General features: G+C 36.7%; 1 protein-coding gene across 2 annotated transcripts; it reads right to left on the bottom strand.

Moving 5' to 3' along the window:
• Window positions 1-987: 987 nt before the first annotated feature.
• Window positions 988-7,258, bottom strand: LOC139738988 (uncharacterized). Of its 2 annotated transcripts, XR_011711494.1 has the most exons (3): window positions 6,737-7,258; window positions 1,929-3,591; window positions 988-1,277 (listed from the first exon to the last, which is right to left on the bottom strand). XR_011711494.1 is itself a non-coding variant. In XM_071649603.1 (2 exons), exons 1-2 carry the CDS (start codon window positions 6,754-6,756, stop codon window positions 2,985-2,987), a joined length of 627 nt encoding a protein of 208 aa, XP_071505704.1. In that variant the 5' UTR covers window positions 6,757-7,258; the 3' UTR covers window positions 1,603-2,984. The 2 variants fall into 2 exon arrangements, 1 of the variants encoding a protein (XP_071505704.1); XM_071649603.1 differs by lacking the exon at window positions 988-1,277 and having other exon boundaries at window positions 1,603-3,591.
• Between the last annotated feature and the right edge of the window lie 17,370 nt (window positions 7,259-24,628).

Below are 24,628 nucleotides of genomic sequence, written 5' to 3'. Positions count from 1 at the left end.
CTATATCATAATTATATGTACATGTACATTACAATGCCAAAACTTAATATATTTACAGTAAGAACATTTGGTATCAAACATACACATGACAGATGATGAAGGAGATGCTAAAAAGTATCGAAGATACTATTTCTAAAACACTGATCAATTCAGTGCTTATTTACGTCGATGTAGGTCGATTTCTGAATCAGCTGCAACTATTTATTTTTACAATAAAGAGGACACATAAACTTAGAATGAGATAATTGTTATGGTCAGGACACTATTCATCAAGCCGTGTGTACAAAGCAAATGTTTTCTCTTCTGATCCCTATTTACTTTAAAATGAGCCTAGAAGATTATAAAAGGTTATGGGGGCACTGCATGTGGTACAACAGCTAATTCTCCCGGATCCCATATTGGAGGACCGGAGTTCGAATCCAGCCCAGTGCTTACGTCTTTGGACAGAAGTTTTTATCAAAAATATTCCTCTCGAAAATGTTAAAAAAAAAAAAATAAGAAAGGGTACCTGGTAATGCTAGGAAAATAATAATGGCAGTGCCCTCTTTAGACAGTAGAGCAGTGACAACACTGAAGAAGCTATCCTGGACAAAGAAGACTTTATCACTGTTACTCGAAATTGAAATTTTTATCAAGTATGAACCAACGTTACTTTGGGCATGTACACGATGTACAGCTATATATCAAGGGAAGATGGAATTATGATTATCATTAATCGACCCTAAGATTATTACTACTCAAAGATATTTTTCTCCTCCCCACCACTGGGGAAAATATCTTTGTTACTACTTGAGAGAGAGAGAGAGAGAGAGAGAGAGAGAGAGAGAGAATTATGAGGGAGAAGGACGAAGGAACGATGAAAAATAGCAATAAAGTTTATCGAGTGATGGCTTGCATTATGCCAATATTACTGCAAATAAGAAAACATGATGATTTTATATATAATATACTTGCCAATTAGCCCAACTTAATCAATTTGAACTCCAGTCCTCTGTTTTTTCTTTAAAATAAGCTTGAACTGCAACAGATTAAATCATTTTTCAGAATCTCAGCTCTAGTATTTTACACTCGTGGGCACTGTGGCATAGTGGATAACACTCGTGACTCCAATCAGACGACCCGAGTTCGAATGCTGTCCAGTGCTTACGTCCTTTGACAAGGCGTTTTTACCCACCATGTCCCTCTCGACTCAGATGTATAAGTGAGTACCTGGCAACGCGAGGGTATAATGGCAGGGCCCTCTGATATAGAGCAGTGACAACATTGAAGATGCTACCCTGGATAAAGAAGACCACATTACTATTATCATTATGATTGTTGTTATTATTATTATTATTATTATTATTATTATTAATATGATGATGATGATGATGATGATTATTATCATTATTATTATCATCATCATTACTATTACACGTATGGATTCCTACTCGTGCTAACTTCTGTAGGGTACAGTGCACCGGTACAAAATGGAGGGCAACTTATTTATAAGGCAGAATGTAGGCACAGATTACGTTCAAGGATAAATGTCTCACAGAAACAGCAAAGAGAATACAACGTACCATTTCAATGAATTGATTCTTTATATTCAATTGGAGCAGACCTTGGTAGAACGGCAGTAAGCTATGTCAGTATATAATATTACACAATATGTACCAAATTCTATGACAACAAAAATAGACGTAACTAATTTATTTATAACTGTAAAAGTAAAATAAATTTTGTACACTGCCTTCGTAATCTAAGCATTTACTTGTATTTCTATTCAAGGTACGGCAAAAAAAAAAAAAAAAAAAAATGAAGGCTAATCCGAAAATGAAAGTTTATCCGAAAATGAAATAAGAGTCATCAATTCAAAAATGTAACGACGGTGCGTACAAATGAGCACTCGGAATTACGAACCGTATTACATTTTCGGAATAACGAACCTTCGGTATAACGAGCCTTCGCACAAACTGTATACCGGATAAGAGAGGCCGGGCTGCGATTATGATGATGGCTTCTTGTGTTGCGCCGCTATCCGCCTTTCAAGGGAGCTCATGGCGCTTGATCTGGAACGTCTCAACTTCAAATGTTCAGTCAATTAATATTATGATCTTTGAGTATCTAATAACCATTACCCTGAGTCAAGGATTGAGTACAACTGTTGAGAAGGCATAGCTGGGAAAAGGTAACACTAGTCTTTAGGTACACATGTAAGTCATGAAAGTATGATAAAAAAATCTGTATTACTGATCCATTGAGGTAGAGTATTCCAAAGCTTGGGCCAAGAAAATCAGTACAAAAACCGGGGATGTAGAAGGCTCTGTCTGCCCAAGCTCTGCGGCAGAGAAATTCCTTCAATTGAACTTGCTTCGCTGATCTCAGGCTACGAGTTGGTTGATGCCTCTTCAGGATCTCCGAGATGTATTGTTAGGATGGAGATTTGCCATCTAGCGCTTTAACTATAAGAACGCCAAGTTTGAAGGCAATCCTCTTGCTGAGAAGAAGCCAATGAAGATCTCGCAAAATGGGCCTACTGTGAACCCTCTTCCTTGGCAGAGCCACTAACCGTGCAGCTATTTTTCGGAGTCACTGAAGTCTGTGTAGCTGACTTTGGCTCAAGCTAGAGTTAAAACTGAGTAGCACATGTCCAGTTGAATTGTCACGAAAGCATGGCTGACTAGTTCAGCAACATATCTGTTTATATGCTTGTGGATTCTATTAATGTTTCGTATTGGCCTAGAGACAAGCTGCTTTAGACACAGCCGTGACGCGTTGCTCTATTATGGGTGAATAATTAAAAATCACTGCGAGATTCCTCACTTGATCAGAAATGTCATGTTTTCGGTCGTTGATGGTCGTACCATTCTCAAAGTTTACTACATACAACAGGAGTTGTGTCAAGAGGACATGCACAGAACATGCACAGACATACATGTCATGTATGTGTGCACACATTACAATCACGGATGTGTGTCCTTTCCCTTTGCCATGAACTCCAACTAGTTCTCCGCATTAGCACCCATGCTCTGCCGCAATCCGGCCATCTCGATGCGTAGCAATGCATTTTCTTTCTTCACTTCTTTCATTTCTTTCTTCAACTCTTCCATTTCTTTCTTCAAATCTTCCATTTCTTTCTTTACCTCTTTCATTTCTTTCTTGACGTAGTCTACTTTATTGTCCAGCGAACAGATTTTATTTCGGCTTCGGACGGCGCCGGCACTAAGTGCCCTTTTTAATGTTCGCGCCAAATCTTCTGTGTTAATGCTTGACTCATTTCGGTTCTTCTCTTGCTTGGTGTTCTGGGGGTCACATGAATCCCAAGGATGTAGCGATGCTTCGGGCTCATTAATGAACTTTTCCACTTTTTTCGGCGTTCTTGCTATATTTTTCACCTCGTCCGACGCGTTTTCGCCTGCATTGATGCCCGAATCGTTGGGATTTGAGATCCGCATGACCGAAAAACTCTTGTCGCCATCTGTGACGTTTGACTTGAGGTCATTATACTCTCCTTCGACATCGCTCTCGTGCAGGGAGAGTTGTTTGAAAAAAGTAGATGTCTCATTTCCCCCTGTGTTTTCCCGGTACCCTTCTATGGTATCTAGCGGTCTGCGGTTAAAACAAACCGAACGAAAAGAAGAAACAAAACAATTAATGGTAAACATCGAGTTGGCAGTGAAGCCGTCACTAAAGACTAGAAGAGCGCATGCAGACGACAATTAACGTGGGCGGTAAAGAGTATGACAATACGAGTCAAATGATTTGACTTTGGTACTAGATGAAACATAACACACTGATATTTTATCACACGGATAATATAAAATCGATATCTACCCAAACAAAGTTAACTTACATGACTTGTACTGGCAACGCACTGAACTATAAGAAATACATTGCATTTCAACAGATTTCTGTCGTTTTGAATGTAAATGACTAAACAGTTGTGGGGACATAAAATCTACCAGGAAAATGGTCAGTCACATGATGATCTCCAGTTTGTTAGCTGATTAGAATAATTGAAATATGCAAGTGAGAAATTCTCCAAAATTTGCATGTCCAATACCGTTACTTTTTTAGGACAATTCTATTTATAATTATTTGATATTAAAAAGGGATGGTATGGTACCGGTATTGGTGCAGGAGATGAGGATTGGGCTTTAAACTTTTTGCAAGATACCAAGAAACCACTTATGAAATAATGCAGAGCATACCATTCTAAGAGGAATTCAAAGTCTATTAGATGAAAATTGGTTTTGGAATGGCTAAGACATCCAAAAACAAAGTAAAACAAAGAGATCTAATAAAAGCCGGTCCCACCTTTTATTAACAGGATTGCTCTGTTTTGGATATCTCAGCCATTATCGAAACCAATTTTCATCAAATAAATGTTGAATCCCTTTGTAATTGCATGCTCTTTCATATTTCTTACGAAGCTTCATTATCTCTCCAAAAAAAAAGTTAGAAATCTGAAGTTAGCTTTGAACAAAAATCACCCATTTAATAAAAGTTTAATCTTCTTAAAACCACTGAAATGCCATGTGTAGATTGAAGTTATCTTTAATGCAACAAAATTGATCAGATGTATTTACTGATTATACATTTGCTCACGTCCAAGAACCCTGCATGATAGAACCTATTGAGCACCCTAGTTTAGACTTATGAACTCAATTCGTCATGTTAGAATGTTGCTCTCCTCCTCAAGTGTGTTTTATGAGCATCTCTTTCTAATCCTGTCTGAAGTTGTTGGTCTAATAGTCTATAAGTATAGACCGTGATCCTACATTTACAGTACAGATTTTTGATAAAAATGTGAATGCCACATAAACCTTAAAATGCATCTATACTAGCTATAGTTTATATCTGTTAGTATGAAGGTCACTGTAAGTGGTAGTTAATCTTTATGCATTTTCATGCATTTGAAAGCGGTAACAATGAAAGATGAAATGATGGACAGATTTTGATGCAATAAGGAAGAAAACATTCTTCACATACTAAAATATTGGACGATTAAGTCAATGCTAGAGCTTGAACACAAGGAAGTGAGAATCATGATTGTTCTTCCGCTATACTGTTCATTACTGACAGTAGTGTTGAATTAAATACACGTGTATGAGAAAAGTGAACACATCAGGATGTGTGTAACGATGTATCTAGATATGATTAGACCCATCCCAAGGAGAAAAAGGTGGTGTCATTTGATCTTACACATAATTTTTATGACTAGGAAATGAAAAGTCAGACGTTAAGGCGAGAGTCTTCTTCAAGAAAACTCATAGACTTCACCCTTCTGCATGCTTTATATCTTGCTTTCATTTAAGTCAGGTGCTGTTTGCTTCCGGAATCTGCGCTTGTAGGTTTAGCAATAGTACTCACTAGAAATTGGGGTACAGGTTGCATTGTAAGAAGGGAAAGGAAACATTTAACATCGATAAACTCTATGTGTCGTTGGTTTAAGAAATGTGTGTGTGTATGTGTTTTAAAGAAAGACGAGAGAGAGAGAAAAAAAAAACCCACAAAAACATGGCGCCCTATACAACAAATAAATTGCCACAGACAATACTGAAATAAATCAAACAAATAAATCTTAAAGGTATCAAACAAGATTATTGGATTATGTCTCTACGAGGGAGGTCATAAAGGAAGAAAGGTTTGAGATATCTTCGTTATCTATACTTGAAACTAGCTTTTGGAATAACGGGCCTATACATCATGTTTTAGTGTTTGTACAACTTGCAGCTGTGTTTTCAGTGTTCTGATCAATGAAACACGCCATATAATGTCAAAGTAACTCCATAAATACTAAAAAAAGGTATATAGAGCAAATAGCATTGCTCGCAAGTTCTCAATAATCTTGTAACAAATTCAAAATTTTGAAGAAATTGTGGTACGTCATAAGTCATAGAACATAGGTCTTGAGAACTAGGACTGATAATAAAAGTTTGTTTCAATCCATAATGCATCGGTTTTTTTTTCTCTCTTACTTTGAGAGAAATTTGATAACAAATTCAAACTAGAAGCAAGTCATAATTTGTGTGGTCCCATACGTAACCTCGTCTGTTGAGAATAAATAAGGGCGTCAAGTTGCCACTAAACCCAACGCCCGAATTCACGATGGTGGCACAAATGAAACCATTGTTGAAACCATGGACAAAAACCATGGAGCGCCATGTGTCGCATGGAATATTTAATTACGAAATCAGTTATTTCGTCGATGAAATGAATATTATGTATCGAAATAACATTATGTAAGTAAACGAACATATCGTCCGCGAAATGATAATTTCGTTAACGAAACGGTCAGTTTGTCGACGTAATGACCAATTTCGTAACAAAGTATTCCGTGCGACACTTGGCGCTCCATGGTTTTTTGTCCATGTTTTTAGACAAACCATGGTTTCATTTGTACCACCTTCGTGAATTCGGACCACAGTGTTTAAGACAACGCCTTCTCATTCTCAACAGACGACCTGTGGATAACATTACCATAACTTTAAAAACAGGAATAACTATGCCTTATTGTCATAATTTTTCACGGTGTTGAACCCGTTAAAACTACTAAAATAGTATATTCATGGACTGAGGACAGGTTTGATCATAAGATTTGCCAAAATGTATGTTGCCCTTTTGATGTCCAATATAAGCCTATGTTACCAACTCCCCCCCCCCCCCCCAAAAAAAAAAGTAAACTTGCCGGAAACTATAGATGGTAGTTGTCGTAGAAGGTTAACAATAACAATTCCAAGGTACTACTTACTTAAAGCTGCTCTCAGCCATAGTGGAACAGGTGGTGGCAAGTTATAGCGATAAATCCACGTTTGAGAACCAAGCTTCTCAAACTATGATCTAACTCGGCAGTTGGATGGGAACACTTCTGGATAAGATATCAAATCACTGGATACGACAAGTCCACTCTATAGCTCACTGAATACACCAGCCTGATCCTGAACTCGCTTAAAAATTAGACATATCTAAACAAAAATAAACGAACAATCCTCGGCCCCCTATTCAACGGCACCACGTGTCCACCAGTCACATGCTGCTTTTCTCCGAGTGCTGTGAGGACAATTTATGCGAGTCAATATTGCATGGTCATGCGATTCTTCTAGGATTGTTCGACTATAATATCCAACTCCGAAATATCTCAAGAAAATCAAATTTGAGAATCTTACGCCCGTGTAATTACTCCGTCACAATGTCTGTGTCCGATTTCATGTGATACCGTCGCTGAAATGACACTTCGGCACAAAATGACGGACACACGGATACGGCTCGTAGACGAACGTACACACGACCACAAGCACCAACATTCCTCCGATGAAGTGCCAATTTCCATTCAGACCCCCACTCGCTCGAGCGACGCCAAGTGAACTTTATACAGCATCCCGCCGAACGCCAAGCTTCGCGCGGCGCCTGGTTGGGCTATACCACATCAACAGGCGATCATGTAGCACGGGATAGTCTGAGGCCGGTTGTTCTTTCCTCGAATCGAAGGCTCTGTGCATGCGAGCGGGGATTCCCCAGCTCCGTGCACAGTCAACACGAAGCCAAGTGCGTGGATTTTAGAGTTAAAAACCAGGGAGGTTTCAGATAAACAGTGGAATCTGTTCAAATGCATGCGTAAATAGGTTCTATAGCGTGACAATATTGGATATTTAGCATTGCACGGGCTCCAAGCCACTATTCTTCTAAGTTTGGATATGGAGAAAAAAGTCTTGATTTTAACATATTTTAGATGTATTGTTTCTGAGGATTTTTCTTTCTTTTCAAAATCATGTTGAAATTTGTTATGGAACTCGCGGGCTATATTGTACGAAACAACACTCCCCCCCCCCCCCCCCAACTATGAGCTGAAAATGAAATAAGCGTCTGTTGCGACACGGATTGTAGCCCCTACACGGATTGTCGCCTCCTGCTCGGGGCGACAATCCGTGATGGGCGTTGGCGGCACGGATTGTCGCCCCCCCCCCCCCCCCCCGCGAGTCTCCTTATTACTAATATCCCCGGACTGAAAACCTAACATAATAACTACATATATCTTGTGCATATTTGTGCATGGTAATTGTTGTTCGCCAGGTTTATCACTTAACATGTTCAAACTTTTCGAATTAACTTTCGAATTGGCGAATGCGTGGGTCGTTTGTTTATTTGTTTGTTTTTTGCCTGTTCAGCAGCATTTTACAATTAAAGAAGTACAATATTCTATCAATTTCCCCGCGTGTCCTATACCCTTTACACACCAAACGATAGCTGCCGAAACTATTGAAGGGGAGAGTAGATTGTTGCTGGCTATGTATGTTGTATTCGATGCATACTTAATCAGAAGTGCTGTCTTTTGTCAGATCAATGTACTGTTAAAGACCTGTGATAGAGGGCATAACTAGGCGGCAAAGAGCATGAGTATACATAGAAGAGGTTCTTGTTCCTTCTCATTAGAACCTCCCTGGTATTTCAATTTCAATTTCAGTTTCTTTTCGTATTTCTCACGAGAATAGCACAGAAAAATAAAACAATTATATATACTACCACAATCATAATAATTATACAAAGCGTAAATTGTAAAAAACTTCACCTGAATGGACAGTAGTCTGTCTCAGTGTAAACACAAACAGGTCTGTTTAGAGTTGGGCTATGGTCATAATACGAGGAATATGGGAGCTACGTAAAAGCAACCTTGTTCAGCAGCAGGTGGCGAAATATATCTGATAGGGGGAATTATGAAGTACAAATGTCTATTTGGACCATAGCTTACTATATCTAAAGGGAACTTTGCTAAACAAAACACAGAAAGCAACTGTAACGAAGTATGATAATAGGCCTATATAACTTGTCACGACGTTTTTTTGTTTTTTTGTTTTTTTTTTTTTACTAAAAGCAGCAAATATACAACGTATAGACCTACTGATATCATGGTCTCACTACTTTTCTGTAGACGGTATCTTTACTTTAATTTCATTTTTGATAGGATATCACAGAAAAACGCTTTTCTATCTCCAGCATGAAACTCATGCTGGGGAACGATCCGCCCGCTTCCTACCGTCAGTGAGTTTATCAATGCCTTCATAATTATGGGTGATGCCCGTCTTCTGGAATAGATGGAATGTAAACTCGGGGAATCCCTAGAGCAGGCACCACACGCATGACTCATTTATTATTGACCAAAATGATAACCTTCATGACAAGCCTACCTAACGTTAGAGGTTTCTAGTAATCTACTACTCATATCTAGGCAGTTTTGTTGTAAAGACCCAGCTTACTAGGCCTAGCTAGACCTAAGTTTAGGTATCTAGAGGTTCTAAAATCTATGCATAATAATTATACTATATATGTAGGCTAACTTTGATCAAAAAGTTCATGTTAGATCTAACATTAGAAGTGTCTTGCCAGATAATGGTGTTTATTTATCTACAGGCCTATGCTAATTCAAATTAGGTAGCGACCAACAATAGTCATGTGGTATAACATATTTTATGATTATCTTATTTTCAAGAGCAAAATATTCAGGTTTTATGATTTCATGAAAAATGAATGATTTTTTTTTCCCGTCTAACTCCACTCTATTTTCTTGAGATTCTGGGATTTATCAAACTCCTTGGCAACACCCTACTACTTTTGGATATGTGGGCTGCGGCGTAGCGCAACAAGTTATACCCTACACACACAGACACAAAAGCACAAGCGCAGTCGGCCAAAGTGTTTTGTTTTCTTCGTTACCGATGAACATGTTAGTTGGAACACCCAATGCTTGAAAGGGGCATGAATAGTGGAAACTGTACCATTTGGGATTGAATGTGGTAAAGCCGTGCCTGTTCCCAGCGCGATAAAACGTAAGAAACAAAATAAGACTGAACCAACCGACTAACCAACCAACCAACCAACCAACAAACCAAACAAACAAACAAAAAACGAATACACCCGAGTTTTTTCAGTAATCTTTATTTGATTTCTATAATTTCACATGACAGAAAAATTCATCTTAATATATTATAAACACAATGTACAATCAGCAATGCTTTCTCCAAAAAAAAAAAAAGAGAACAAAATTGGTGCGTGACGGGAAACACACAATTTACATTAAACACATATCACTAACACGTACCTGGAAAAATACACACTCTACCTGCCCCCCCCCCCTCCCCCACCATGAATAATATAAAGGTCCCCGCTCACATCTCAATCTTTGCCATTTGTATTTGTTGATCTATCAAGTTCCACTTTATATTCATACAACTGTATGTTACTCAGCAATTCGGCCATTTGGCTGCCATGGCAGTATTGTACATCCGGCGAATAAACCAGAATGAATTGAAAGATATCCTATTATAATAATACATTACCCCAAAGCACTGGCATTAGCCGTAAGAAAAAGTAGCTGAAAAAAGGGGATAAAAAAGAATAACAGCAAGTCCCAGAGAGAATTAAGTACAGAAGTTTGAACCCTTTGAAACTAATCTATCTTCTAACAGACCTCAGTCGCACTCATAAACTCAAATAAAATCTGCACTAATTATTTTGTTCCATCATTTCAATCAATTAACATAATATTTCCACTTCATTAAATGCAAAGCAAATTTTCCTCTCTTGATTGCCCATTCGTTTCCTCTTAAATGCTTTCCCTTACTCTCTTCTGACTTATGTTGTATGTTGTGGTCTTGACAATCTACACCCGTATCTTTTAAAGATTGCTTCGCCCTTTATTTCAAAACCGCTTACTTATTTGTTTAATTTGTCATTTCATTCATCAATATACCCTCTGACTGGAAAAAGGATAAAGTTACACCTATATTCAAGAGTGGATATAAGGACAATGTTAGCAATTATCGACCCATTTCTGTTATATGTCACGTCATGAAAATTTTTGAGAAAGCTGTATATGAGCAAGTGTATGATTATTTCATTTCAAATAAGTTATTAAGTGATTGTCAATCTGGATTTCGCCCAATGCATTCAACAACAACTGTATTACTGGATTTGAACGAATATATACTAAGGAATATTGACGAAGGTCATGTAATAGGATGATTGTTTTTAGATTTCAAACGAGCTTTTGATTCAGTTTCACATATTATTCTACTCAATAAGTTATTAAGATATGGTTTTCATGACGTTAAACTGAACGGGTTTAGAAATATTATTATTTCCTTGATCGCCAACAGTGTGTACTTTTTCAGGGAATATTGTCAGAATCTCGAAATATTGAAGTAGGAATACCACAAGGTTCAATATTGGGACCTCTGCTCTTTTCTCTTTTTATAAATGACATGTGCAAATGTCATTTTTACATAGTACAAAATTGTGTTTATATGCGGATGATGCTGCAGTTTTTTGTAAAGACAGACATATCAATGTTGTTTCTAAATTGTTGCAAAAGGAGTTTAAGAAGATATGCAAATAGGTGGACTTTAATGATTTAGAATTGAATGTTAAGAAATGTAAATGTATGTTGATTGGTACAAAACGGAGAGTCAATGATGCTGTTTTAGTTATCAAATATGATAAGGAAATAATTGATCAAGTTCATGAATTTAAATATTTGGGTGTTGTATTAGATGAGTGTTTCACATGGAATAAACAAATTGAGAAGATATATGTGAAGGTTTCTAAAATCATTGGGTATATCCGGCAGTTAAGAAAGAACATTCCACAAAATATTTTAATTATGTTATATAATGCACTAATCTTGCCGCATATTGATTATGGTCTTGTAATCTGGGGCAGAAACACAAAGTGCAATATCAAGAAATTACAAAAATTGCAAAATAGATATGCTTGTTTGGTTTTAAATGCTGATTTTTCAATATCCAGTACACTACTCTTTTAAGACAATTAAACTGGCAAACGATTATACAAAGGAGGCAATACCATACTTATCTTATTATGTCTAAATAATTGATCAATGATATGGTGGCAGTGTATTTAAACGAAATAGTTGCTTTTCGTAATGCCAATTTGCGAACTCGATATGCACTCTCTTGCCCACTGAAAATCAATACACCCCGTACGGAATATTATAAGAGATCTCTGCATTATCAACATCAAACCTTTGGAACGACTTACCTCCTTTTATGCAAGTTTTGTCATCTTTTCCTATATTTAAAAAGCAGAGTTGAATTTTATCTCTCAAGTTTTAACCCTATTGTGATTTTTACTATAGGAAAAACAGAGTGCAATATACATTTGTTTATTTCTGTGACACCGGGAAATGACATTTCATGTGTTTTGTTGTTGTTGTTATAGTGGTATTTTAGCTCGCGTTTTTTATTCTCTCGCTTCCTTACTTTCTTATTCATGCTGTATTTTTTATCATAGTATAATTTTGTAACACATCCTTTTTTTCTCTATCGGGTTGATATGTTTACGTTTGTTTAGATTGTAACGTTATGCATCTGAATACATACATATTTTTTGTATCTTTTTTGTTGTGCAGGGCCCCTTGGTAGAGCAGTTCTTTAGCTGAAAGGGCTACCCTGTTGAAATAAAACGGAAATAAATAAAAATGGAAAAAAATGTACCCATTGCGTTTAAAATGAAATATTTCAGCAAAATAATCAAATGATTAACTTAATTCTCACTGAGCTACCTTAGAGTCCAACAAAAATGTCTACCCAATTCATATCACGTATTCCAGCAAGATTATAATATGCACACACACACACACACACACACACACACACACACACAACAAGACACACTATCATCAAAGAGCTGATGATAGTGTGGTAATTTGTAATATAATAGAATGTATAATACATTCAACCTCGATAGGGATAGGCCGAATCCAACGTGTTCGTGGTGTTTGGTGAAAATCTTTCGAATTTTGGATAGCGAAATTGCGACTCACACAATGGAATCAAGACATTGTTTGTAGTGTAGCCATCCAGGGTAGAATTTTATTTGACTTTTTTGTTCGACTTCTGCGAGGTGGTGGACGCGGGTGAGACTGAGTGATTCAGCACTTTGTGATCCTCAATGACACCATGAACAATGGTGTCAAAATTTGTCTTCATTTATTAACAATTATTTTTGCTTCTTCATGAAATTCCATCCCAATATCATGCATCATTCCAATACATAATAGACAAAGAAAAGGATGTGCCAGTTAAAAAAATTAAACAACTTCATATAGATCTTTTGGCATAATAATGAGATCTTTTGGCATAATAATGAGACCTTTTCTTTTCTCTCTTTGATTATACTGTACAGTATATGGTTTTCCAGGTCAAATATCCGCAATATCAGATCAAGTGTCACATTAGGTAATTAAAATGTCAATTATAGGGAAATCAAATGTCCACTTAGCAAGACCAATACCCTGTAAGGTAAGTAAGATGTCCATAGCAATATCAAATAGCCACTCAATGGAAATTCTTGCGTCATTACAGGTCAATTGGAGTATTATCATGGCATTCATATGGGGTTCAAATACCACATAGTTAATTTAGATATCAGCTGCCTCCAAAACAGAGCAAAGATATCTCTGTCAACAATATACTATTCTTATAAACATTATAAGGCTAAGACATTTGCATTTTTATTTACAGACAATCTGTCATGACTTTATTAAAACAAGAGTCTCAATTGGGTTTTTTTTTTCTCAAGAAGACTGTTTTTTTATTATCTAGGGAATACGAAAGAGTGAGACGCATTATTTAGAAAACTGAAACTGAAGAAACAAATTTAAATTTGCTGTAAAATAACTATGTAAATATCTATGAACTGCAAGAAAACGGACAAAAAAAAGATATAGCATCTTTTCACTGGCTCAAGAAGAGTGATTTCCTGTATTTTTTTTTTACCAAGGAAGTAAATAGTCCGAGCCTGAAAAGTTCTATTCTTATAAACTGAGATATTCATTGGAAGTCCTGCAATAAGATTTACATTTCTTTTTTTTTTAATTTTTGTAGGTGTGGGAAGATTTCAATGAATTTCACATTTCTTGCCATCGTAGTTTTGCATTTGATGTATGATACTGTGTACTACACAAGAACATAATATAAGTTTCCAAGTCAAATGCTATTTACGATAGTTATAATTATACCTAAGCAAGTATGATAATATTTTAGATTTCATTAGGGAATCAAATGTCCAGGTAGATACATAAGAAGTTCATAGCCAAGTCAAATGTCTACACAATAAAATAATTTCTTTTGTCATCTTAGGTCAATGAGAGTGTCATGTCGGTCATAGGTGATTCAAATGTGACATACAAATGTAGGTAATTCAAATATCCGTTGACTCGAAAACACTGTAAAAATGCCATGTTAAGAATATCAGATGCTGTGCATGATAAACATTATTGTGGAGACTATGACATTATCATGCAAAGACAATCTTACATGACGTTACAGAAATAACTTCGGTTGTCTTGTTGATTTTCACTTTCTTTTCTGAAAAAAACCTCAACAACATTCTGTAGGTGAAGACTGAACTTGAGAAATTGACATCAAAATGACGGGTTTCCATTCATTTATGAACTGCAGCATAATCGCAGCAAAAGTAGTACAAGAACGGCCGTTTTGTATATTACAAACTATTTTTTTTCTATGAGATGATGCAATATATCACAAGAAAGTGTGAAGAAATATGATTGCCGTTATGTTTTAGAAAATAAAAGTGAATAGTCTCACGCCTGAAAATTCCATTCCTTTCATAATTATGAAATAATAAATTGCACGTTAGGAAGTCACACCACAAGACTAATGGAAGTTTTTCTATTTGATTTTTTTATGCAATGTTACGTATGGACGTATGTTTGTGTATGTAGCAAGGGCATGCAAGAAATTACTGACGAATGCGTTCATACTAAGGTAACGGTTTTGTGTGGTTCAAGTAAGCACTTTTAAAGACTATGGGCATTTAAAATCACTATGTCACATTAATATCCCTTATGGGACATTGCTCCGGTCATTTGGCAAGTATGGAAACTTATTTGACTATTATGGCATTCGACCTGCCTAGTCTGATATTTGACATGTGCTATACATGGACATTCCATACCTACATGGACATTTGAACTGCCAATTGCATACCCCATTGTATTTGGGACATACATTCATCTCCCTCTTACAATGCACAGGGACATTTGAATTGCTTATGATACAAAATATCAACAATGGCATTGAGCCAGTAGACATTTCACTACTAAAGGCAGGGTTTGACTGTATCTTTATACTATGATACCGTGCAATAACCTTAAACCCACTTATGGCGCGCCATTTGCCCAATAATTCCGATAAACTCAGTTTATCGCTGATAAACTTAGTTTTTCGACCGATAAACTTAGTTTATCGACGAAAAACTTTGTTTATCAGTCGATAAACTCAGTTTTTCGAGAGAAACTCTGCTTATCCACTGAAAAACTATGTTAATCTCGATAAACCTAGTTTTTCACTCGATAAACAGAGTTTATCGATAAAATGAGTTTTTCGCTCGATAAACCTAGTTTCTCGCTTGATAAACTAAGTTTTTCACTCGATAAACAGAGTTTTTCGATAAACTAAGTTTAACGATAAACTAAGTTTAACGATAAACTCTGTTTATCAAGAGAAAAACTGTGGTTTGACGATAATCATAGTTATTTCAGCTTTGGCGAAAGGGGGCGCTAGTACGGTTGAAATTAGCTGCAGGATTAGGACGTGGAGTTTGGTACGCAGTGCCACGCACTAGCCGCAGACTTGCGACTACAGTACCCAGTAGTCACGACGGCATCCCACGTGAAACGTTAACGCAAACCAACACAAAGTGCACTTTGTGTGTCAAGCCTCAATGGGATGCGGTAAATCCTCTATGAACTGGTCCTATACACGACCACGAGCAGTGGCAACGCTCAGAGCCGTACGGCTCTACTCTGGCAACACTATTCAAAGCTCAAAGCGCCCACTACTGACAAATCTTGAATAACTCTGATTATCGATAAACTAAGTTTTTCGGCGAAAAACTACTGTATGTTTATCGGTCGATAGACTAAGTTTATCGACTGAAAAATATAGTTTATCGCGATCAACTGAGTTTATCGCCGAAAAACTTAGTTTATCAGTCGATAAACAAAGTTTTTCGAGAGAAACTCTGTTTATCGCGCGAAAAACTAAGTTTATCACGATAAACTTAGTTTTTGGCTTGATAGCCAGAGTTTATCGAAAAACTTAGTTTATCGCTCGATAAACACAGTTTCTCTCGAAAAACTTAGTTTATCGACTGATAAACTAAGTTTTTCGGCGATAGACTACTAGTAAGTTTATCGTCGATAAACTAAGTTTTTCGGAATTATTTGGCAAATGGCGCGCCATACCCACTGCCTTCGAAAGTTAATAAGTAGGCCTATTATGTACAAGAAATACCTACATGTGATTATGTGTACGTATGATACATCTGGCTCTATATACGCATCGTTCTCTTCCCAAATACATGTAACACTGTACATAGACTGTCCCATCTCCCTCTAATGCATAGTAGAAATTATACATTACGCATGTTAGGTCCTCTCTTGTGGATGTTACTTATTAAATCTCTGAATTAGTTCGATTTATAATGCAGTAAGATGTATACTGTCACACGAAGGGCTATTTATTGTGTGCACAGAACTTCGTTGGATTTCCTGACTGTCCTACCTACTATGTGTATTATTGATAAAAGTTCCTCTTGTCACAATCAGATGCAAATTACCAGCCCTGTTCTCAATGAGACTTTCGCCTAATCGATCTGCAGGCTTGTTCAAATCGAACGCTGTCAACAGTGAGAGAGTTTTCCCACTTGCCGACGTAGCTGACGCACGATTAATCTTTTCAGCGATTGCGTATGGGGTTTATCATAATTTAGTTTCATATTATATACAGTGTATATATGTATATATATATATATATAATATTATATGAAGAGTTTGTTCGCAAAAACCGATAAGTCCATATTTGCCAAATGGAGGTATTTGTGATAAAAGGTCAAGAAAAATAAAGAGAATAATAAGAAAATTTTTGCTTCTTTTGACAATAACTTCAAAAATGTACCTTTATATGTAGTGACCAATATATCATCTAAAAGGTATTATTTGTACCTTATGACAGAGACCGTACTTCAAAATCTTCAAAAATGGACATATCGGTTTTTGCGAACAAACTCTTCATAATTATATATATATATATATATATATATATATATATATATATATATTGTATAATGTATTTTTATATTCATGCCTCCACCACGAAGTGTCGCCGGGGGCATTACTAGTATTGTTTTCGGGTTGTCCGTCTGTCCGCCTGCCCTTCCGTCTGTAATCGATTTTGTGGACAGCGTAACTGATATAAAAAGAAACTCAAGGTCAAAGGTCAAAAGGTAAGCTCAAAAGCTCAAAATTTCACTATTTCCCCATATCTATGCAGTGCCTGAATGTATTTTCTTGAAAATTGGTGTATACATGTACTACCAGATAAAGATTCTTCAGAGAGAGTTTCTTGTGGTAAGGTCAAAGGTCAAGTGAAAATGTTAAAATGTCACTTTTTTCCATATTTCACAAATGGTTCAAGGTATTTTCATGGAACCGACGCCCGTACTGACTGGCAATGATTAATAGGGAATTTAGTTGTTATGGGACAAAGTTCAGGGGTCGAAAGTCATGGTCAACTCCTCAAAATTTCACTGTTTTCGTCATATTTATCCAATGACTGCAGGATTTTTCTTGAAACTTAATATCTACATTTATTGTGTTCCTTGCCAAAAGGTCAAAGCTGAAATGAAAGTGCTAAATTCACTTCTTCTTCCATTTCTCGAAAGGTGACTGAAGATATCATCATGAAAATTAGTGCATATTTATGCATGTTGTGCCTGACAGTGAATCTCTTGGCAATTAATTTTAGGGTCATAGGGTCAATGGCCAGGTTAAAAATGCTAACAATATACTATTCAATACTGAATTATACCATTTCACCATACCTTGAAAATTGCTCAATGCATAACTAATAAAAGGAGCAAAAGTCAAGTAAAAATCCTCAAATCCCTAAATACCTTCCTCTAGGACAAATTGCAAACCTACTTCAAAGAAAAATAATGAACATTCAAAACATTTGTGACAAACCTATAGAGTTATATTTTGCCATAATGTGAGACTGTCATCAAACACTGTCAAAACATTGCACTTAAGACCTATTTTAGGAGAACCATGCACTACGGTGGAGGCATATTAGTCGTCGTAGCGAAATTTCTCGTTACTTTCTTTTTTGTTACATAAGAAAACTTCTTTTTGCAACAATACGATGCAGAGCGGTGCGGGCTGGTATGTTTGACAAAAAAAAAAAAAAATGGAAAAAAAACCTTTCCCTCCTTGTGAAACGATATATTCTGCAATCATGGGGCTTAACTAGATTTAACAGATGAGTGAGATAATGCCCTTTCAACACCTGTCATGAAAATGATATCACAAAAATTATTTTTAATTATTTTTTTCCTTTTTATGTTTGAAGATGACCTTTAGCTGTGATCTTCGACAGTAATAATGACGACCAAAACGCCGTTAAGACTGTATCCGAGCTTTTCGTCTTTCGCCACACAGATCTGAATCAGCCTGTTAATTTCTATCGAGTTCTGCCTGTGGCTTAATGTAAAAACGCCGGAGAATACCTTGGTCTCTTCGATGTTTTTGTGATTTAGAACTTTCACCTGCACCGAGCACTGCACCTGTTCCTCTTTGTAATTTACTCGAGACAAAATGAGAGATATATGACTACCTCTCCCTTGCCCACAACCTTCAAGGTACATCTTTGCTCGTACTCTCAGTGCGGCGTCCGGAGTCTGGAAGGTAGGGGAACGATGTACGTTAGGTCCGGTGCTGATCTCAACGACCCAGGCTAAGACACCATGGCTGTTGCTGGAGGAGGAGAAAGCATCTCCTTCGCTACCTCTTTCTGTCACCTTAAGATACATCGCCTGCATCATTTGACTAAGGAGAGCCATATCAGGCTGAACCTCTGGCAGATGGTTCTTTTTTTCCGAATATCCCACAGGATCCTTTTTGATGATCGAGTCTTTGGCACGTTTGGTAGTTTTGTTTACTTCCTGAACTTGGGCTTGGACCCTTTTCTCTGTTGCGAGGTTTATGATTTCCTCTTTTGGATCTCGTCTTTTATCGATTTTTGTCGAAAAACGCCCAGCCGCATTGCCCAGAGTGTCCTGCATCGTAAAGTGAAAAAATGTTTCAACACGGATGTTGACAGACGGGCAGTATACGCAAGTACAATACAGGGCAGCAGAACGGAGGGGGGGGGGGGTGGAAGAATGCAGTAAAAAAAGAAATATTAACAGAAAATCAAAATTAAGGGGATATTGAAAAAAAAATATCGCTAATGCAGTATGGATATATAAAGTCATATAGTTAATATGTCAAGTAAAATACACGTTGTGATTGCTTAGATTGCATCACATTATCGTGCAAAATTTCGGTAGAACTATCAAGTGCACGTTCGTGCCTAAACTAAAACACTTGCCTTACAGCGCGTAGTATACGCTCTAGGCCTAATTGTCTATACGCAGCGATACTCTGCGGGGATGTAGATATGACCAAGCAAAACAAGCAAAATCTGCTGGGCAACAACAACGTTACTGTACCTTATGTCCCCCCCCCCCCCCCCCCCAAAAAAAAAAAAAAATAATAATAATAATAATTACAACGGGACCCTCCGCAATGATAATTGCAAAAATAGTGAATCAATCCAAATACAATTTCAGGATACGGAACTATAACTCATTGTCCACATCTAACAGAAAAAAAAAACCATTCGATTTGCTTAAGTGGTCAAAGAGAAATGACGAATTTTGTAGAGCATGTCAGGAATCTCTTCCCTCCAAGTTCTGTCTATTGGGCTCACACACAAGGGCATCCGAGTGCTAACAGTTTAATCATATTGGGTGTTATCAATGAGAAAATCTGATTTTTTTTTTTTTTTTGCACATACTGTACATATACGCGCCTCTACGTTATACTCTACGTGCACGAGTATATCTTATTAGGAACTTGTTTTATAAGGAAATACGGTTGATTTTACTCTCAATTTATCGAGCAAAACTCAGCGAATCAAGAGTAATACCAGTATACTGATCGAAAGTCTGTCTCATAAAATTAAGCTTGATTTAAAGCGTAGATTTAACAGCAGATCAAGCGCAACCTCTTTTAGAATCGCATCAATCGCAAGATCAATCTTTCGATCAATTTTTAGGAAAAAAAAATCCTAGATCTACTACGATCGAGGGTTATAGTTTAACAATATTAGTGCATGTCCTATTAAAATGAACCATTACTGAACTATATAGAACTCCAAACACTAAATTAAATCTATGAACTATTTCATGCTGTTCTATTTTACATCGGCCTGCGACCTCGGTGAAACGAAACGGCACTCGGTATAATTTAGTATCACATATTTGCCGTTCTATAATCCGGTATAGTGCATAGAGCATGCACTATGTGTGATTATGATACAGTATACATAAACGCTGCTTACGGACCGGCAACCATCCGGTAGCGCTGGGGCTCAGCGCCTCAGTGAAAGTTGGATCTGCTCAGACTGATAATACAAATTTACCATGCACTGCAAACCTGTGCAATTTCCTTACCTGTATGGTCATTGATTTATCCTTGTCACAGACCTCCATAGTCGTGGCGATACCGTCATTTGAAACCAGCGAATGTGGACGAGACGGACACTCCGATGACGTTGATTGCGTGTGATTGGCTGGTTCGTGGTCAGTGGAAGAAGGCCGCAAGTCATGCCTGTGGCGAAACAAGACACAGTAACTAAAATTCAGATTTTACTCTTTCAAATGAATGATTATAACTTGTTGGTAAAAAAATGGACGTTTCTCGATTGTTTTGGGGGAATATTTTGCCTTGCGATGTTATCTGAAGTATGGTGAGAACATGCTTACGTGTCAAGCACACCTGTGTTTGAACCGTGACCTCTATCACAATATTATTATTAGTATCATTTTACTGATAATTTGATATCGGACTACAAAATCGGTTGGCCTATTTATGTTGTCTTTTTTTCTGATTGATTCTACAGTATAGGTTGAACAATTAATGCGATTAAAGAAAAAAAAACTGAACATCGAGTGGATTAAAGTTAAAAATAAAGACTGTTTAGAAACAATTAAGGGCAAGACCTTATGTGTTAATCTAAAACAATACAAGTCAGTTGTATAAGGAGTTAACATAATTGTTCTTGTAATAGTGGAGTATTTTGCTACGTTGGTCACTGTTTGGCCGTGCGTATAATGGCAATAAGCGATACCAAAAATACCGCTGAATGATATTATTTTGACATAGCTATGATAGACAATCTTACACAGCCCAATCACTAGCAATCGTCTCTTGAAAAGTAGCTATACTATCCCCTTTAAAGCTTTGTAAGTTCCAAGAGGGCCTTAACACAATCTGTTAGGTTAATAGAGGTTTTGTTTCAAGTCAAATGTAATAGGCAAATTGACTATTCCATATATGCATCAGGTGCTTGGCGTTGGTATGTGGATATATATATATATATATATATATATATATATATATATATATATATATATATGTGTGTGTGTGTGTGTGTGTGTGTGACCGTGCATTACAAAACGAACAAAAAGTCGCACACATTGATTTTGTGTGAGCACTGAAAATAGGTGAAATGGGTCAACCTAGCCAATCTTGAGTTTTTCATATTTTCTGAAAGAGCAAGTCTTCTTCTACATTATGTTAAAGTTTGGGATCATAAATCAAACAGGAAACTGTGTTTTTAGCAGTTTTTCTCAAACACTTTATTGTAGAACAGTGTGATTAGATGTTTCTAATACAGTCCCCTTTTCATTTCTTAATAACCCTCTACACACTCTTCACTTTCAACTCTAATAACTTTTGAAAGGATACTGCTACTGTTTTGAAAGTTGGCATTAATCGTTGGCAAAATGTGTTGATAAAGCATGCCCAATTTCAGCTTATTCTAATAATCCCTTCATTGCTGTTGCTCTGTTGGTTAACATCCTGTTTTTGTCCCATTCATGGCACAGCTAGTGTGGCTTGGAAAAGATTAAGCGCTTGAATAGACTTTTTACTTCAGAGCCTCTTTTCTCAGTTCACACTTTTCCAGAGTATGTGCTTTGTTTTTAATATTTTGATATGGTTAGGTGAGTCCATTTGAATTGAGTTATACATCATTCTAAAGCTAAGAGTCTGCTCTTTTAGAATCTGCCCTTAACTAAAAATTCATGTTTGGCGACTTATATATATGTATATATATATATATATATATATATATATATATATATATATATATATTTATATATCATGAAATTTGTGGTACCAAAAGGAACACTGTGCCCGTATATTCCGTTTGACTTCGTGTTACAATAACGCCTCTCAATAGTTGTGCCTAAATCAAATCCTTATATGCAATGAATTTGTGTGGTATAATGATCCCGCCACGGCCATGCAGTCAGCGGTATTGAATAATGGTATCAAACACTCGATGCTGATCCATAATGAGCATCGTGCATATCATGTAATACATATTTGATATAATAATTACGCTCTCCTCAATAGGGGTGCATGGTAGAATTGGGGTTTACTCCTATAAAGCCCGGGGGGGGGGGCACATTGTGCCCCCTACCAGATTTTCATTCGCCACTCCTTTGCCCTTAATCCAATTCTAACCAAATTTGGGGACTTTTCCTCAAATCTTATTTCAAACATTTTGATATATAATTTAGCTATATTCGATATTGCTGGTTGCCATGGCAACCATAAACTGACAACCATGTCAGTCAGATTTTGCGTAATTTTCTGTTCCAATTCCAATTTACAATATCATAATGTATGAAATGGTAGTTTCTTGGCTAAAATTTGCTGAAGAACTAAAATGTGAAGTAATCATGGCCCTGAAATGTTTTCCTATTATTTCTTTTGTTTTTATGTGACAAAGGCATAAAACAATAGATATAATAGAGATACTTGAAAATAACAGTATTTTCCAAAGATTGTCGTTCTATTTTGTGTCATTTTTTATTCCTTCACCCAAGTTATACCTGTAATATCATTTGTTTATCACATTATCAATCTGCAAACTTAAAATTCCAATATCATAGGAATATGAAATATGATAACTATGCATGTACCTATCCAAAACAATACATCACAGGTCTCATAATGCATTTCTTTATTTTGTTATGAATAGCGCCCCATATTGTGACCTTGAGAAATTTCAACCATAACAAATAATAAGCTTTGACTTGCCCATCACTTGTGACAATCATATGAAAAATATTGGTCTATGATAAGACATAATATACTGGGATAAAGAAATAATTACTCCAGAAAAATCATGTTTTTAGCACATTATTTCCTATGTATTTCTTTATATTTTGGTAAATAGCGCCCTCTATGGGTGACCTTAAAAAATTACGTATGCGGTCATGTAGAGTATGAGTTGCTCTACCTTGTCCAAATATGACGATGAAACATCAAACAATAACAAAGTTGTATGGGGGGGGGGGCACAATGTGCCCCCCCCCCCCCTTGGGCCTGGGAAGGGTCAAAATAGCTTGGGCTTTATAGGGTTAAGGGCTTCACCTGCTTGACTGCATGCATGAACCGAGGATAACTCACTGCCTTACTGTGCTTACCCTGTATCACGCTCGACACCACTTGTAGCACGTATACCAGCCATACTCTAAGCGTCCCGAGACGCACCGATCCTGTGGCAGAGTGTAGAGACGGAGCAGATCTGTATGTGTAAACGAGGACGGGTTAGACACATCCATGTTAGTCGCCTTGTGAAAGACGGTATTTGAATAAAGAAACAAGTCTATGTTATCTTTCCCCTCCATTTACATTCAAAAGTAAAATCGTTCTTTCAGATGTGCTGTGTTTATCTTCATATCGGCAATTCGCTCGATTTCCTGCAGTATATTCAGAAGGAACTTTTACTACATGTATTTCGCTTTGCCCTACTAGTTGTAAAGTGTGTGTCTTGTTATCACTGATTCCTCGAGTGTTGATACACTCTAAAAATGAAATGGTAAATAAACATTTCAAATGTTGTCACTCCCCCACCCTTTTTGTAAATGTCAAATTTAAGGCTCAAAATGTTGTATTTACCGCATTTTCTGAAATGGTAGATAAACATAAGGACAAAAATTAATGATTCAATCAGTATTGATACTTATTTTTATAGTGGTTCAATGCTGGTGCTAAAGACCGCTTGCTGAAAACGCGTTTCCTTCTATTTTCTCTTCTGTCACTCCTTTCCTATTAAATAATTATTATAAACAACCTCAAAATCTCAAATCGTGAAACCATCTTAGAAAGTGCAACAAATAGCTCTTTGTCTATTTAGGCATGATGCAACATGTTCATAATACCAAATTATTGATAGTGAACATTAACTTTTTCACAAATGACAAACTGCCGGAATTAAGAACAGGAGGGAGGGAGCCAAAATTAAGCATAAGAGTGCACTTCATGCGTATTCCTCGAGTTCCAAATAGAATATAAAGTGATGGAATTGACAGAAATTTTCATTCCTATCCTGCCCGGCAATCCGACCATTTCACCTGCCATTGACCAGGACAATTTTTGCTATTAATCTATTCTTTTTCTGGCCGTGAATATTGAAATTATTTTGAT

The sequence above is a fragment of the Diadema antillarum genome, unplaced genomic scaffold (assembly GCF_040938485.1).
Source record: "Diadema antillarum isolate AM-2024a unplaced genomic scaffold, OU_Dant_1.0 seq00000778_RagTag, whole genome shotgun sequence".
Classification (NCBI taxonomy): domain Eukaryota; kingdom Metazoa; phylum Echinodermata; class Echinoidea; order Diadematoida; family Diadematidae; genus Diadema; species Diadema antillarum.
Note: the sequence above shows the minus strand (reverse complement) of the source record. Positions and strands in the feature narration are given on the sequence as shown.